The 12,420-nt window shown below is 43.5% G+C and overlaps 1 protein-coding gene across 1 annotated transcript in view; it reads right to left on the reverse strand.

Annotated features, from left to right (window-relative positions):
• Positions 1 to 601: 601 nt before the first annotated feature.
• Positions 602 to 12,420, reverse strand: part of PHKA2 (phosphorylase kinase regulatory subunit alpha 2) — a gene marked incomplete at its 5' end in the record, with an annotated part of 44,178 nt that continues 32,359 nt past the window's right edge. The window contains 9 exons of the mRNA XM_082337634.1: positions 602 to 830; positions 1,351 to 1,551; positions 2,916 to 2,969; positions 4,564 to 4,731; positions 5,898 to 5,924; positions 9,307 to 9,470; positions 10,105 to 10,206; positions 11,947 to 12,076; positions 12,202 to 12,280. Of these exons, the coding sequence (XP_082193760.1) occupies positions 657 to 830; positions 1,351 to 1,551; positions 2,916 to 2,969; positions 4,564 to 4,731; positions 5,898 to 5,924; positions 9,307 to 9,470; positions 10,105 to 10,206; positions 11,947 to 12,076; positions 12,202 to 12,280 (1,099 nt within the window). The 3' untranslated portion in view covers positions 602 to 656. The remainder of the gene's footprint in view (positions 831 to 1,350; positions 1,552 to 2,915; positions 2,970 to 4,563; positions 4,732 to 5,897; positions 5,925 to 9,306; positions 9,471 to 10,104; positions 10,207 to 11,946; positions 12,077 to 12,201; positions 12,281 to 12,420) is intronic.

Below are 12,420 nucleotides of genomic sequence, written 5' to 3' on the forward strand. Positions count from 1 at the left end.
GAAGGAAGCCATTTTGTTCAGATTAAAGACAGACGCAGCGTCCTGAGAGACGTTATCCTCTCAAATTAGTGGATATTGTAAGACACTTGTCTCTGCTGGCGTTAGCCCTGCACTGACTAGGTGCAAAGGAGATGAGAATCAGGATAAACACGTATTAGAAATACCACCTGGTTATTTCCAGTTATTCCTCTCATTTACATTTCCCTGGATGTTTCACACTGTGCATTAGTGATTCACAATGATGTACATTTACACACAGCAGGAGAAAAAGTAATGAATTCCATCACTTCCCTCATTTGGGGGACTTTATGTCTGAGATACAGCTCCCTCGTTTTATTATGCCTTTTGATCTCCACAGAGTAATCTGTTGTCCCCTCGGCAGAAGTATGTAATTCTTGCTAATTTAATATGAATTACATTTATGCACTTTGGGCAGGATAAGCCTCATTATTTGTTATTTCTCCCACACTCTCTTAAAACCAGGCCAAATTCCACCTACCTGTCCCCCGCAGGTAGGCACGCATGTAGCACGACGACTAGCGTAATATGCTGAGGTAGTGCACGGCACACGTACATGCAGCAACCAAATGAGAAGTTCACGACAGGGAAGTGGGGAGAAAGAGCTTCTGAGCCTTCCCTCCCGCAGGAGGCAGTGCTTATTGCAGTGCACAGCCTGTGCTAGGCAGGAAATCATGTAAATAAATAATTATGGCTTTTGTTAGGTACGTCATGGTGCCATAGGCCCCGCTTGGAGCACTGTCATAAAAAAAGTGGCAAATTCCTGTGGCTACGTCTTTCTCCAAGATCCTACCAGTAGCTCCGAATGATTTCTGAAAAGACACAAGCAAAGAAGTAGGGAAAGTTAGGCGTGCATGCGTATTTCTTGGAAAAAACCTGCCACATTATGATTTTGCATTTCTGCTGAATACTGAAAGTAATTCTCCTTTCCCTCATGAAAACCTTAATTAGGATTATTACAGGACCCACATGGCTTAGTTGGATCAGTGTAAGTAAATGAGGAACATATAACTTCACAGACTTTTGTCCTTTGGGGGTGGCGGGTGGGATTACTCAAATATTGGTAATTCTAATGCCTTGGTAAAGCAAAACTTCACTTCAATCTACCCACTTAATTCAGAGCTGTTAGCCACTACAATGCCATTCCCTTTAAATCTCCCACAATTCTTAAATTAGTTTTCCAAATATATTTCCAGAAGATACTTAAGTGATTTGGTCTGTCTTTGTAGGGGAAAGAACAAGGATAAGATCAAGCTCATTGCATATATTAAAAAAGGAGCAGGGGACAATTTTCAGTTGCGGAGGCTTCCCACCGCTGCCCTTTGAACTCACCAGCTCCTGCAGAAACAGGTCATTGGCCATGTGCACGATTCGATCCACGTGGATGATGCCCCCGATGCTGTTCACCTCGATGTCAGAGAGGAAGGTGAGAACAAGAATAGCTTCCACCAAGAGCTGCCTGTACTCAGGCTGGGGTACGTGGTTCAGCACCGACTCCACGTGCACAGCAAACTTGATTTCGCACGGGGTCATCTGGCAAGTTTGAGTGGAAATGAAAAGAAAAACTGACAAATCCGAAAGACTAGTTCCCCGCATCCTGCAAGCACTTAAACATATGCTCCTCTCTGCACATGAGGTAGACTGACTGAAGCGAACAAAATGTTTGTGTGGCTTTAGCGCTTACAGTAACTTTTTGTGTTGCTAGGCCCTGATCCTGCGAACAGTTATGCAACCTCCAGAAGACTGCTCCAGCCCTGCAACCCATCACACACGCGTTTTAGTTCCATACAGGGCTGCTGATGCTTAGCTGGCAAATTAACTCTTTGCTCCTCACGCTGCAGTCTCACGTACTCTGCCTTATAAGTATCTTTCTGGCATCGCAGGTTACTTGCAAAGCCAAAATTACTGGCGAGTTTTAAAAATAACCACCTGCTTAGAGTGAATGCTTTTCCACACAGAGATACAGCTATATTGTTTATAGAGCAGCCTAATTTGCACTGGCATAGCTGTATGGATGTTATGTGAAAGGCTGCTGCCTTAGGAGGTTTGTGCTTATTTTGTTTGATCCTTTAAACAGCAAAATTAGCTACTGTCTAGGTCTGACAGGCTAAAAATATAAGCCTATTTATCTACACAATAGGAATAAATAAAGCTCTCCATTCTGCAAAAAAGGTTTAAATTTGGCAGAAAATTCCAGCTCCTCTCTTCAGCTGTTACCACCATCCCTCAGAAGAAAAGGAAGCCAGAGACAAATCTGAGGGAACCAGACAGGACAACAGTCTCAGGCCCACAAGCACCTCTCTTGCACCGATGGATTACTGGTCACAAGAGTTTGTTTTACAGATGTGAATTCAAAACTTGCCGCAGTGCCTAAAGACAGAGTGGCAATCCAACTAAGAAAAAAAAGTGTAAGGAAAGGTTATGGATTTAAAGAGTCAAAGCTTTGGTTAGAAATGATCATCCTTAATTGGTATTTACTTTTGAGACTGTGATGCCAAAATACACTGGTTGCTGTTGCAGCATATTAAAAAAATAAAAGCGGCAAGCAACGTGTCTGCTTCATTCCAACAAAGCTGCGCTCTCTCCTCACCCTGCCCAAACGACTGCCGTCAGCCACCCTCTTTCAAGCGCTGCTCTGTGGGCGCGCAGGGTCAGTGAAGGTGTGCAGAGGGCAGGCTCAGCAAAGGGGAAAACCTACCACAAAACCTGCTCCCAGGCCTGCCTGGCAGGAACTCATCTGCACAGCCCCAGGGAAGCTGGCAGAAGTGCTGGGGGAAGGTCCGGATCTTCTCACCTACTTAAAACTGAGGATCTGCAACAGCAGCCCTGCTGCATCTTATGCCGTCAAACCAAACATTCAGTCATGGGGCTAAAAAATCATTGGCATTTCACTGTACCTCTCTGGTGGTTGAAGAAGGAAGGACATACCCATCAATGGACAGACCATGGCACTGAAACAACAAAATTTTGACAATGAACAGAAACTACAGTTCTTGCAAGTAAATCTGAGTGTTCTCTGATACCAGCCAATATGTAACAAACCCCAGTTTAAAAAAAAAAAAAAAAAAACAAAAGAAAACAAAATAAAAACCCCACAAAAGAAAAGCCCAAAAACAACAAAACCTGTTACAAATATTATTTCACCTTTGCTGAAAAAGGTACTATGTAACCTGGCAAACATTAGAAATAGCCTGACGTGACACATAGAGAGCGTGCTGTGTTCCAGTCCAGCTGCTGAAGGGGAGGAAGATATAGAGAGTCACTACAGCAAGAGGCACACAAAGGAGGAAAACAAATCAATGAGAACATTCTGTGAGAAAGGCTGTAGAAATAAAAGATAATGCAAAAGCATGATAACGGACCATGGAAGTGAGAACCTTTATGTTTCGTTTTCGCTAAAACAACATTCAGTTGTTTCAGATCCAGGGCACCACAACTCAAGGATGTCAACATGTTGTGGTGCTTCAACATGGGCCACCAACAGTGGGGGGAGAGGTAGCGTTAGAAAAACCAAGTGGTGTACAAGAAAAGAGTGACAAAACCTAAATGGTGAGAAGGCAGGCTAAGGAATGACATTTCTGGGTACCTGAGGGACAAAAAGGCACCAAGAAGAAGAGAGCGCTTTTATGAATAGTCCAAAGAGAGTTTAAGAATGAAATATTGAAGACAAATAAGCACAACTGATCTTAATAGCCAGAAAACCATTCCAATACTCCCAGCTAATATGTTAGGTCAGGACAGAAGTGACGCTCACTCTACTGAAAGATCCCATTAGCAAATAGCCACAAGGTCATATATGACTCATCTTGGCTGACATCAACACTTAACAGCTTTAGCATAAGTGATTTTAGAAGGACAACCAAAATCAGCCTGAGCTGCTGATGCACATTTTTCCCAACTGTCTAGGCATGAACAGCTCAGTGCTGCAAGGTGCCGAATGCTGGCTTTCATCCAGCAAAGCAGAAGAACAGGTGCATAATCACTTTGAAATGAGTAAAAATTCTTAATTCCCCTCTCCTCCCTCCTGAAGAGCTGCTTCAACACATTTCCATACCCCTGATCTCCAAAGTGCTGGCAAGGATTACTTTTCACTTAAAAAACAAACAAAAAAAATGTTAAGAATGCCATACAGCCCAGAAGACCCAGCAAGAGATCTCAAGACATTTTGGAAGAGTCAGTGCACTTTCCTACTTCATTCCTCACAGCCTTTCTGAACTGGAGCACACAAACTGCACTGCATTGCAGTGCCCCTCAGCGGCACTGACCGCAACTTGCATGAGGCCATGGGTGATGCAAAACAGACAGGGGTGGAACAGAATCATGGTGGTTTCAGAGAAAAATACACTTTCAAACAAACATGTGACCTTGGGTCAATGAAGCCCTTTTATGTTCAAGAGACACGCTCGTACTAATGACTCTAGTTTCCACTGGTCTTCCAGCTGAAGACCAACTGCAATTCCCGGCAACACGCTGCCTCTGGACCACCACCTCCCCGGGTTACCGCACAGCTTGCTTGCTTCCTGCCCCCCACAGCTCTCAACTTACCTTCTGAAGGATTTTCCACACTTTCTCATAAAAGCCAACAGGAACTCGGTTAATAGCACCATCAAGCCTCCTCCTGCGCAGCCACTGCCCTTTTCGGTCACCCTGGCTCGCATCTCCATTGGAGCCAGTAGGAGAAGTACTAGTGGGAGATGATGGAGTACTGCCCCTCTGTAAGAAACATTAAAGCCTTGGTTAGTTGCTTTCTGCCATCCCAAGTGCTACTCCTGGTGAACACATCATTCTGTTACAATGCTACCTCAGAACCGGGGAAAAAAAATACAGGCCATGATGTCATACAAGATGACAGAGCAGGATTGATCCCTTTCTCTCCCCTTCACAACAAGCTTGACTTCTCCAGTACTTCAATCGTTTCTCAACAAAACAGGCAAGCAGTTCAACAAGGCATAACCCAGTAAACTTCACTGCTTGGTTCAACACAAGGCATGACTATTTTAACAAGCGCGAGTTGGCTGCCAAGGCAGTGTCACTGGTGTGCAAGATGGTGGGATTTGCAGCTAGGTCTGACTTGGACTTCGGGCCCAGTATCATAAGACAACCAAAGGGTCTCTGAGTCCAGCAAGAGAGGTCCTCCATGCAAAAAGCTCCATTAAAGTAAGTCAATTAAAAATTTACTTCATGTGGTCATGTAATCATCAGGCCTGCCTCTCTGCAAGTATCAGTCTTGTTTCCTTTATTGTCACTATTGCTCTATTATTTTACTCTACCAGACTTGGAGATTAAATTTGGCAGCAAATCGTCTTCAAAGTTGCGGCACTACCACCAAATTCTTGTTCCCTTTTCCACACAGGCAGCCTGCCTACTCTTTGCACTCCCAGAGACCATGCTCTTCTGTTTCCTTGTTCCTTTTTGCACATCTATTATTTTCAGCCTGGAAAGGACTTCACTGACAGCCCCATCTCAAATCCCATCATCTCTGAGTAAGGAACTGCCTGAGCAAAGTACCAGGGAAGGTGGGAAATAAGAATGAAAACTGTATGTTTGCAAAGGATAGGCTCACTGACTATACACAGCCAAGCTCTGCAAAAAGACCAGCAAATGCAAACAAAGTCCATATTCACTCCTGCTGGTGTCAGTGAGGCATAGGTGGTGTTCCCTTGATGGCTTGATGCCTGCTGTTCCTTCCCACTGCACACCGAGACAGACAGAACTTCCTCCACCCTGTTGCACAGAGCCAGGGGATGCAGGAGGTCAGCAGGAGGGTGGGGGCCAAGGTAGAGACAGCCATCGGCATACAATAATTAATCTGGCTACTCAGGCGGTTCAGAGAAGCAAAGATCTCACTGAACAATTCTGTGCACTTGTATCAAACACACAGCTGAAGTCTGTCTTTCTGCACTGCTCTGTGGGAAGAGAGAGGAGACAGCAACCTGGCGGTTGTCAGGCCAGGACACAGGGCCAGTGGTGCTCTGCAGTTGCACACCTCAAAGTGTGCCATCGATGGCAAGTCTGCAGATGCAGAGAACCATGAATCACAACCGCCCGTTTAAAGTGCACACGTAGCTGCAAGCTTTCTGTCTCTTCATGACAGACTTGGAGCCTCAGACTTACTTTAAATTATTGAGGTTTCTGTTGGTAAAATATTTAAACAATTATCTTCCTTCTTAACAGTGAGAGCTTAAGAAGAGCTGCAGTACTCTGCCTTGAAAGAAGATGACTGCCTGAGGAGATACCCATGCCCATAAAACCTCTGCCTCAGCAACCTGAAGCTGTTGTGCGTTCATTAATGTCCATAGACTGCCAGCATTTATCAACGCCACATTACTTTTAAATACTGATGACACCTGTAACATAATCCACCATCAAGTAGGTAAATCTGCTATAGTGCTTTATCTGCTACAATTGCTTAAGCTTCAGAAGAAGTAAGTAGATCTAAATACGAGACTCAACTTCTATTAAAAGATTAGTAATGAGAATTGGTTCGTAATGAAGATGAACAAAACAAAGAGGTAGGGTTTGAAAACAAGTTTTTATGCAGGCGAAGCCACAGGAGGTGTCTAGAGCTAAGACCCTTGCACACAGATGCAGGGTGAAGAGCAGGTGCAGAGCTGCAGACGGTGTTTTACCGTGGAAGGGAACATGATGCTGGACATGGAGTGGCCCTCATGAAAGAACTACAAAACAAAAACAGACAGCAACACATCAGACAGACAGCCATGACAGAACAGGACGCAAACAAGGTTAAGTAACCCATCCGTGCAAAGACAAGAAACATGGAATAAGCTCAGGTACTCAGGGGAAAACTGCGACAGCCACTGGATTCTTGCAGTGCTGCACTTCAGCTGACTTTGGGACAGCTGCTTCTGATTCCTGGGGTCACCACGAGGCAGACGCCGCTGTGCCAGGAGCCCCCTTGGTTGTGGTGCAGCCACAAGCTTCCCATGCCATCCACGGAGCTCCAAGCATGGCCAACACAAACTGCCACAGTTTAAGATGCATGCAAAAGCTTCCCTGTGACTCAGGGCTGGGAAAAAGCCCCAAGCTCCCTGCTTCCATTCCCCATTCGTTGCAATGTCAGCAGCTTCTCTTTGCACGAGGAGGTCATCTTGCTGCAGAAAGTCTGCAGGCTGCCAACTGGGCGGGCAGCGCTAAACAAACAGCTGCAAGGTGAAACTGTCACTGAAATGTGGATGCACCATCTCAGACTTACAGCACTTTTCTGTAACTGACCACCCACAGCCATGCCTCCTCATTAAGTGCTAATGGTTCTGACCCAGGCAAAGGCTTGATGTTCAGACTCAAGAAACAACGGCAGCAAACCAAAGAGCTGCAGTCACTCAACGCCTGAGCTCTGGTGCAGAGATGTTAGTGCAAGTACTCGAAACATTCCTTGTAACACAAATTTGATTCCGCTGTCACCCCCCCACCCCCCACCAAAATGACATTAAATTAGTATCTAGTGAATTATTCAGAGAATGCAGTGAGATGTAGTAGGAAACAGCATGAATGGCAAGGTGGGGGGAATGAAAATAAAACGAGCCAACTCCTTCTCTGTGCAAAATACCAAGTTTCCATCTAATGCAAAAGCAACGCAAGAAATACATTTCCAACCTCAACAAAGGTCCAAGTGTTTCAGCTCAGGCTCACCTCTGTATTTAAAACAAAATAATGCTGCCACCTAGTGCCTAGTCCCTCCTCCTTCCTGGAAAGGCCCTGGAGTCAGACACCCGCCACACAACTGCCAGCCCTGCTCAGACTGAACACCCAAAGTCACTGCAGGGCGGGTGGAGAGCAGCTAGCAGCACCTTCACAGCCACAGCCGTACCACGGGCTCGGCGGCGACCATGCTCGGGCAGTGGTATGGCTCAAACACGGCGACCAGGTCTCGTGAGACAGACACTGTGCGTTTCACAGGTGCCTTTGCTTCTCCGCCTGATGGTGGCCTATGAAGAATCATTAACTGAACTTCATTGTCACCATCAAATGCTCCATGTCAAGACCATGCAGAAATGCCACTCCTTTCTGAAGGCTTATCAACTAAATTTGTTTCATACAAAAAAGAACATCACATACTTCCCCAGAAACTTACAGAAATGGCCTCAGATTAAATGAATCAGGCTTGATAAGCTCTCAGAAGAGAGGGTCTTTTAAAAATATGTTTCTGATACAGAATCACAGCATGGTTTAGGTTGGAAGGGACCTTTACAGATCATCTAGCCCACCCCCCCTGATGTGGGCAGGGACATCTTTCTCTAGATCAGGTTGGTCAAAGCCCAGTCCAGCCTGACCTTGAACGCTTCCATTGAGGAGGCATCCACAGCTTCACTGGGCAACCTGTTCCAGTGGCTCACCACCCTCATCGTAACAAATTTCTTCCTTATGTCCAATCGAAAACTACTCTCTTTCACTTTAAATCCATTGCCCCTTGTCCTGTCATAACAGGCCTTGGGAAAAAGTGTCTCTCCACCTTTCTTACAAGCAGCCTTTGTACACTGAAAAGACCACAATAAGGTCTCCCTGGAACCTTCTCTTCTCCAGGCTGAACAACATGATGCCCCCATTCACTATTACAGATCTATTTTAATTGATCACTACCTTCCTATTTATCTAGAGCAAAAGAAAATTATTAATGGAAACATAAAAAAAAAGACAAATAAAAAACACTTAAAACAATCAGTCACACTCAGAATATTCTGGAGGTATTTTCTATGATATTACTTATATGCTCAGTTGCTGTGTACTTTAAAGTATTGAACTTAAATATATTTATATATATTCTAGCAGTAATCATCTTCCATTCCTGAAGAAACAGAACAGGAAGGAAAAAAAACAAGGTTTCTCTTCCAAGTGTATCTTTTCCAAAAGGCATGTGGACCATATTAGCAACTTGTGCAGAGTATAAAAATGAACGCTATTTGCATGAAAGCTTCACTTTGTACATCTGACCTTTCCTTAGCTAAAGATGATCAAAGAGCTGTTTTAAAGTTGATGTCATGAATGCATTAGAGTTTGTTCAAGTTCTTCTATATTCAGCATGTGAAACAAGAACACAAAAGGAAGTACAATTTTGGAGGAAACATCATAGAATCATAGAATGCTTTGGGATGGAAGGGATCTTTAAAGGTCATCTAGTCCATCCCCCCAACATCCCTTTACTGCTTTCTATTTAGTGATCAGCTTTAAATCAAAGGATCTTTGGAAACTTCTGTTATTTACCAAGAATCTATTTGGCATTAAAAATGGTCTCCTAAAATTAACGCACAAAAATCCAACATAACACAGTACCAGAACAGCTGCATTTTCTGATGAGCATTGATGGAAAACCCTCACCTGCTTCATCTCACTCTTCAATTTAGTAATACCACTTCTTTCTGTTTTGGTTGCTCCAGAATGCCCCATTTCATGAATAGAAATGGCAGGGCTAGATGAAGAGGAATCTACAGGTCGCACTAAAAGAAGCAAATGGACATTTTTAAAATTCTAGGGGGTAGAAAAACAGACGAATTTTTATCTCAAGTTAAAGATAAAAGCATATCCTTTCACAAGTGTACAATGCTCTTGGTGACAGCATCCTTTTAAATCACGTCAATAGTTCAAATTTGATTACATCAAGCCAGCGGCCTAGATCCATACTTGAATATTGGGACCTGATTTTCCAAAACACTGAGCAATCATAGCTTCAAAAGACATCAGAGTTGCAATGAGTCTGTGAGGGCTTCAGAATGAAGCCGGCAGACAGCTGAAGTGTCAGTCAGGAATACCTGTGCATCACAGACATGCTCCTTGAAGGCAAGTTAGACATACCCTTTTTATGGTCTTCATTCGGTCATAAAAAAATCCTTAATTTTAAAAGTTTGCCTTCATATCACTGAAAACTTGATACAATCTTATTTCAGTGCAGGACAGCTTCCATCATATGTGTTTTGTTTATTCCACAGCAGACATACACAGGTACTGGCTACCCATGATTAATACATCAACCATACCATGTCACATGCCAAGAGAGCAGAATCCTACTTATAAGACCACCTAACTTTGTATTTATAGTTCTCACTTAACCAAGTATCCAAGTGGGCAACTTACAGCTTCTTTCCACACCAAACTCTTTTCCGCTGAGAATATGGTGTAGGAGATTTTTCATATCAAAGGGACTTAGATTCATCAAACTCTCTGAAGCTTCTTCACCTAGTTAAAACAAAACAAAACAAAAAGAAAAAAAAAGACAAATATCACTACACGTTGCTTTATAGGTTGTTTTCCTAAGTGAACTGCTGACTGAATGAAGTTCAGTCACATTTCCCTTGTGGCTAGTGCTTCCTTTAAAAAAATCAGTATGTAGAGTCACATTTCAAAGAAAATACATTTCAAGACCAAACAACAAACACTTCAAGGAAACAACACTATTTGCATTAGTGAATGGTATGCTACAGCTTGTGTGACATCTCACTGAAGCTGATGATGAGAAAGCAGTTGCTCCTTTGTAGAGCAAGATTGCTTGGAAAGGCATTATAGCCATCTTCCAAAAGCAAATGACACGCAGATCTAAATTACAGAGCTAGAGTTATCCCATAAAGAAACGCATGGATGTAGAAGGCTTGTGTTTTATTTGATTAAAGGATCATGTTTGTAAGTGAGAGAGAGAAAAACCACATACATACACATGAGCACAATTCTGTGCACAGACAAATCTCCTATAGGAGAACACGGAAAAGGCAGCAATGCAGCTGAGGGTAGTGTACAAAGCAGCTGGCTTTTAAGGCTAAGGAATAACAAAAGGGATCCCAGGAAAGAGAGGCTTTGCGCTGTGAACAAAGCAGCTTCCGCTATTCAGCTACAGGTTTGGGGGAAACAGGGCTTTCTGTACACTCTTCATGCAGAAACAGAATTACCCCAGAAAATTACTTGGCTCCTTTTGTCACCTTCTCCTAAGGGAGAAACCTGCCAGCCCCAGTGGCAGCTAGCCACTCAAGTCAGAGAGCAGCAGCATCCAAAGTGGGCTCCATCTAACCAACCCCCAGGGACCCCCACTTCACTCCAGGAGGGAGAAAACCAGGGAGACTAGAAAATACACTTCTGCAAAGTTATCCCCCTTTAGAGTGTGCTAGGGCATTAGAAACGGTAACAAGAGCTGAACCACAAAAATATGGCCCAGATCATGCTCCTAAGTGTCAGCATTTGACTATATATTTGTCACATTAACTTGATTACTTTTCATGACTGCTCCTTCTTAGACTTCTGACCCCTTTAAATGGAGAAAATTCTTCAATGATTTTTCAGATCTCTCTTCAATCATGATTTCTCTCTAGTTTAACTTTTCTCTTCCAAAATGAGTTTTAAAATATTTTTGCCTTGCACCACTTGCTTGTTACTTAATTCTTGGGGTTTTGTAGGGCATACGCAACATCTGGGTGGCCCTAAGAATTTTTTTTTACTGACCTCCCAGCAAAAGAACATATTACTAGCTGAAATCTAAACAGCAAATATTTTTCAACTAAGCACACTGAAGGAGAGTAGGCTTACACATAAAAGATGATGATCAGAAGTTACTTAGAATAAAAACTACCAGACGCATAAATTAAGGCTCAAATATTCAGAAGATACCTAGGGTCCTAATTCTCATTGACATTAGTGGCATTGGGTCCCTAAATACACACACACGTGCAATTTGATGACCTGGACCTCAAACACTTACTGAAAGTCAGGGGACTTAAGTATTTAATATCCACTTCAGTTTGAATAACTGAGGGATGGCGGGGGCAGGAATCTTTCATTAAGTCAAAAAGAGAAGTTATTTTCAAAGTTTGTAACTGCACATGCTGAATGAAGGAGTTAATGAAAGGGTTTAACACATACAAATGAAAAATCAACCACTGAGGTGAAACAGAAATAACACCTTAAGTACCCTTATGATAAAATTGCTCTTACCTGAGCATTTCAGACTCCGGGCCAGCTCAGTGGCCATCACCTGAATTATCAGACCAATGCGGAGCCTGAGCATCTCCACAAACAGACTAGGCTGTGATCGGACGTACATCGCCAAGTACATAATTATTTCCTGTAAAGACAAATCCATAAGGGCACCCATTCAGAGTGAGTCCTCTTGGCTCTCCCAGTCACAGAGCAAACCCTGGCATCACACTGGGCACAGCTGGAAGAACACTTTTTACACATGCTGCGTACCTGTGTCAGGACTGCAATACTGATGTCTTGGCCACTGGCTTCATAAATAAGATCTGTGAGCTCCTCAGGTGGCAGTGGGCTGCAAGAAGGCAAACCACAGTTAGCAGTGACTCAGGCACTTGCTATTAATCTCTTGAACAAGCACCGGAAACAAGTCACCCAGGAACATCTCTGCACCGCAAAGGTGCCCATGATGCTGCCTGGGTGGCTGCAATTCCT

Source organism: Platalea leucorodia (assembly GCF_965183815.1).
Source record: "Platalea leucorodia genome assembly, chromosome: 2".
Classification (NCBI taxonomy): Eukaryota; Metazoa; Chordata; class Aves; order Pelecaniformes; family Threskiornithidae; genus Platalea; species Platalea leucorodia.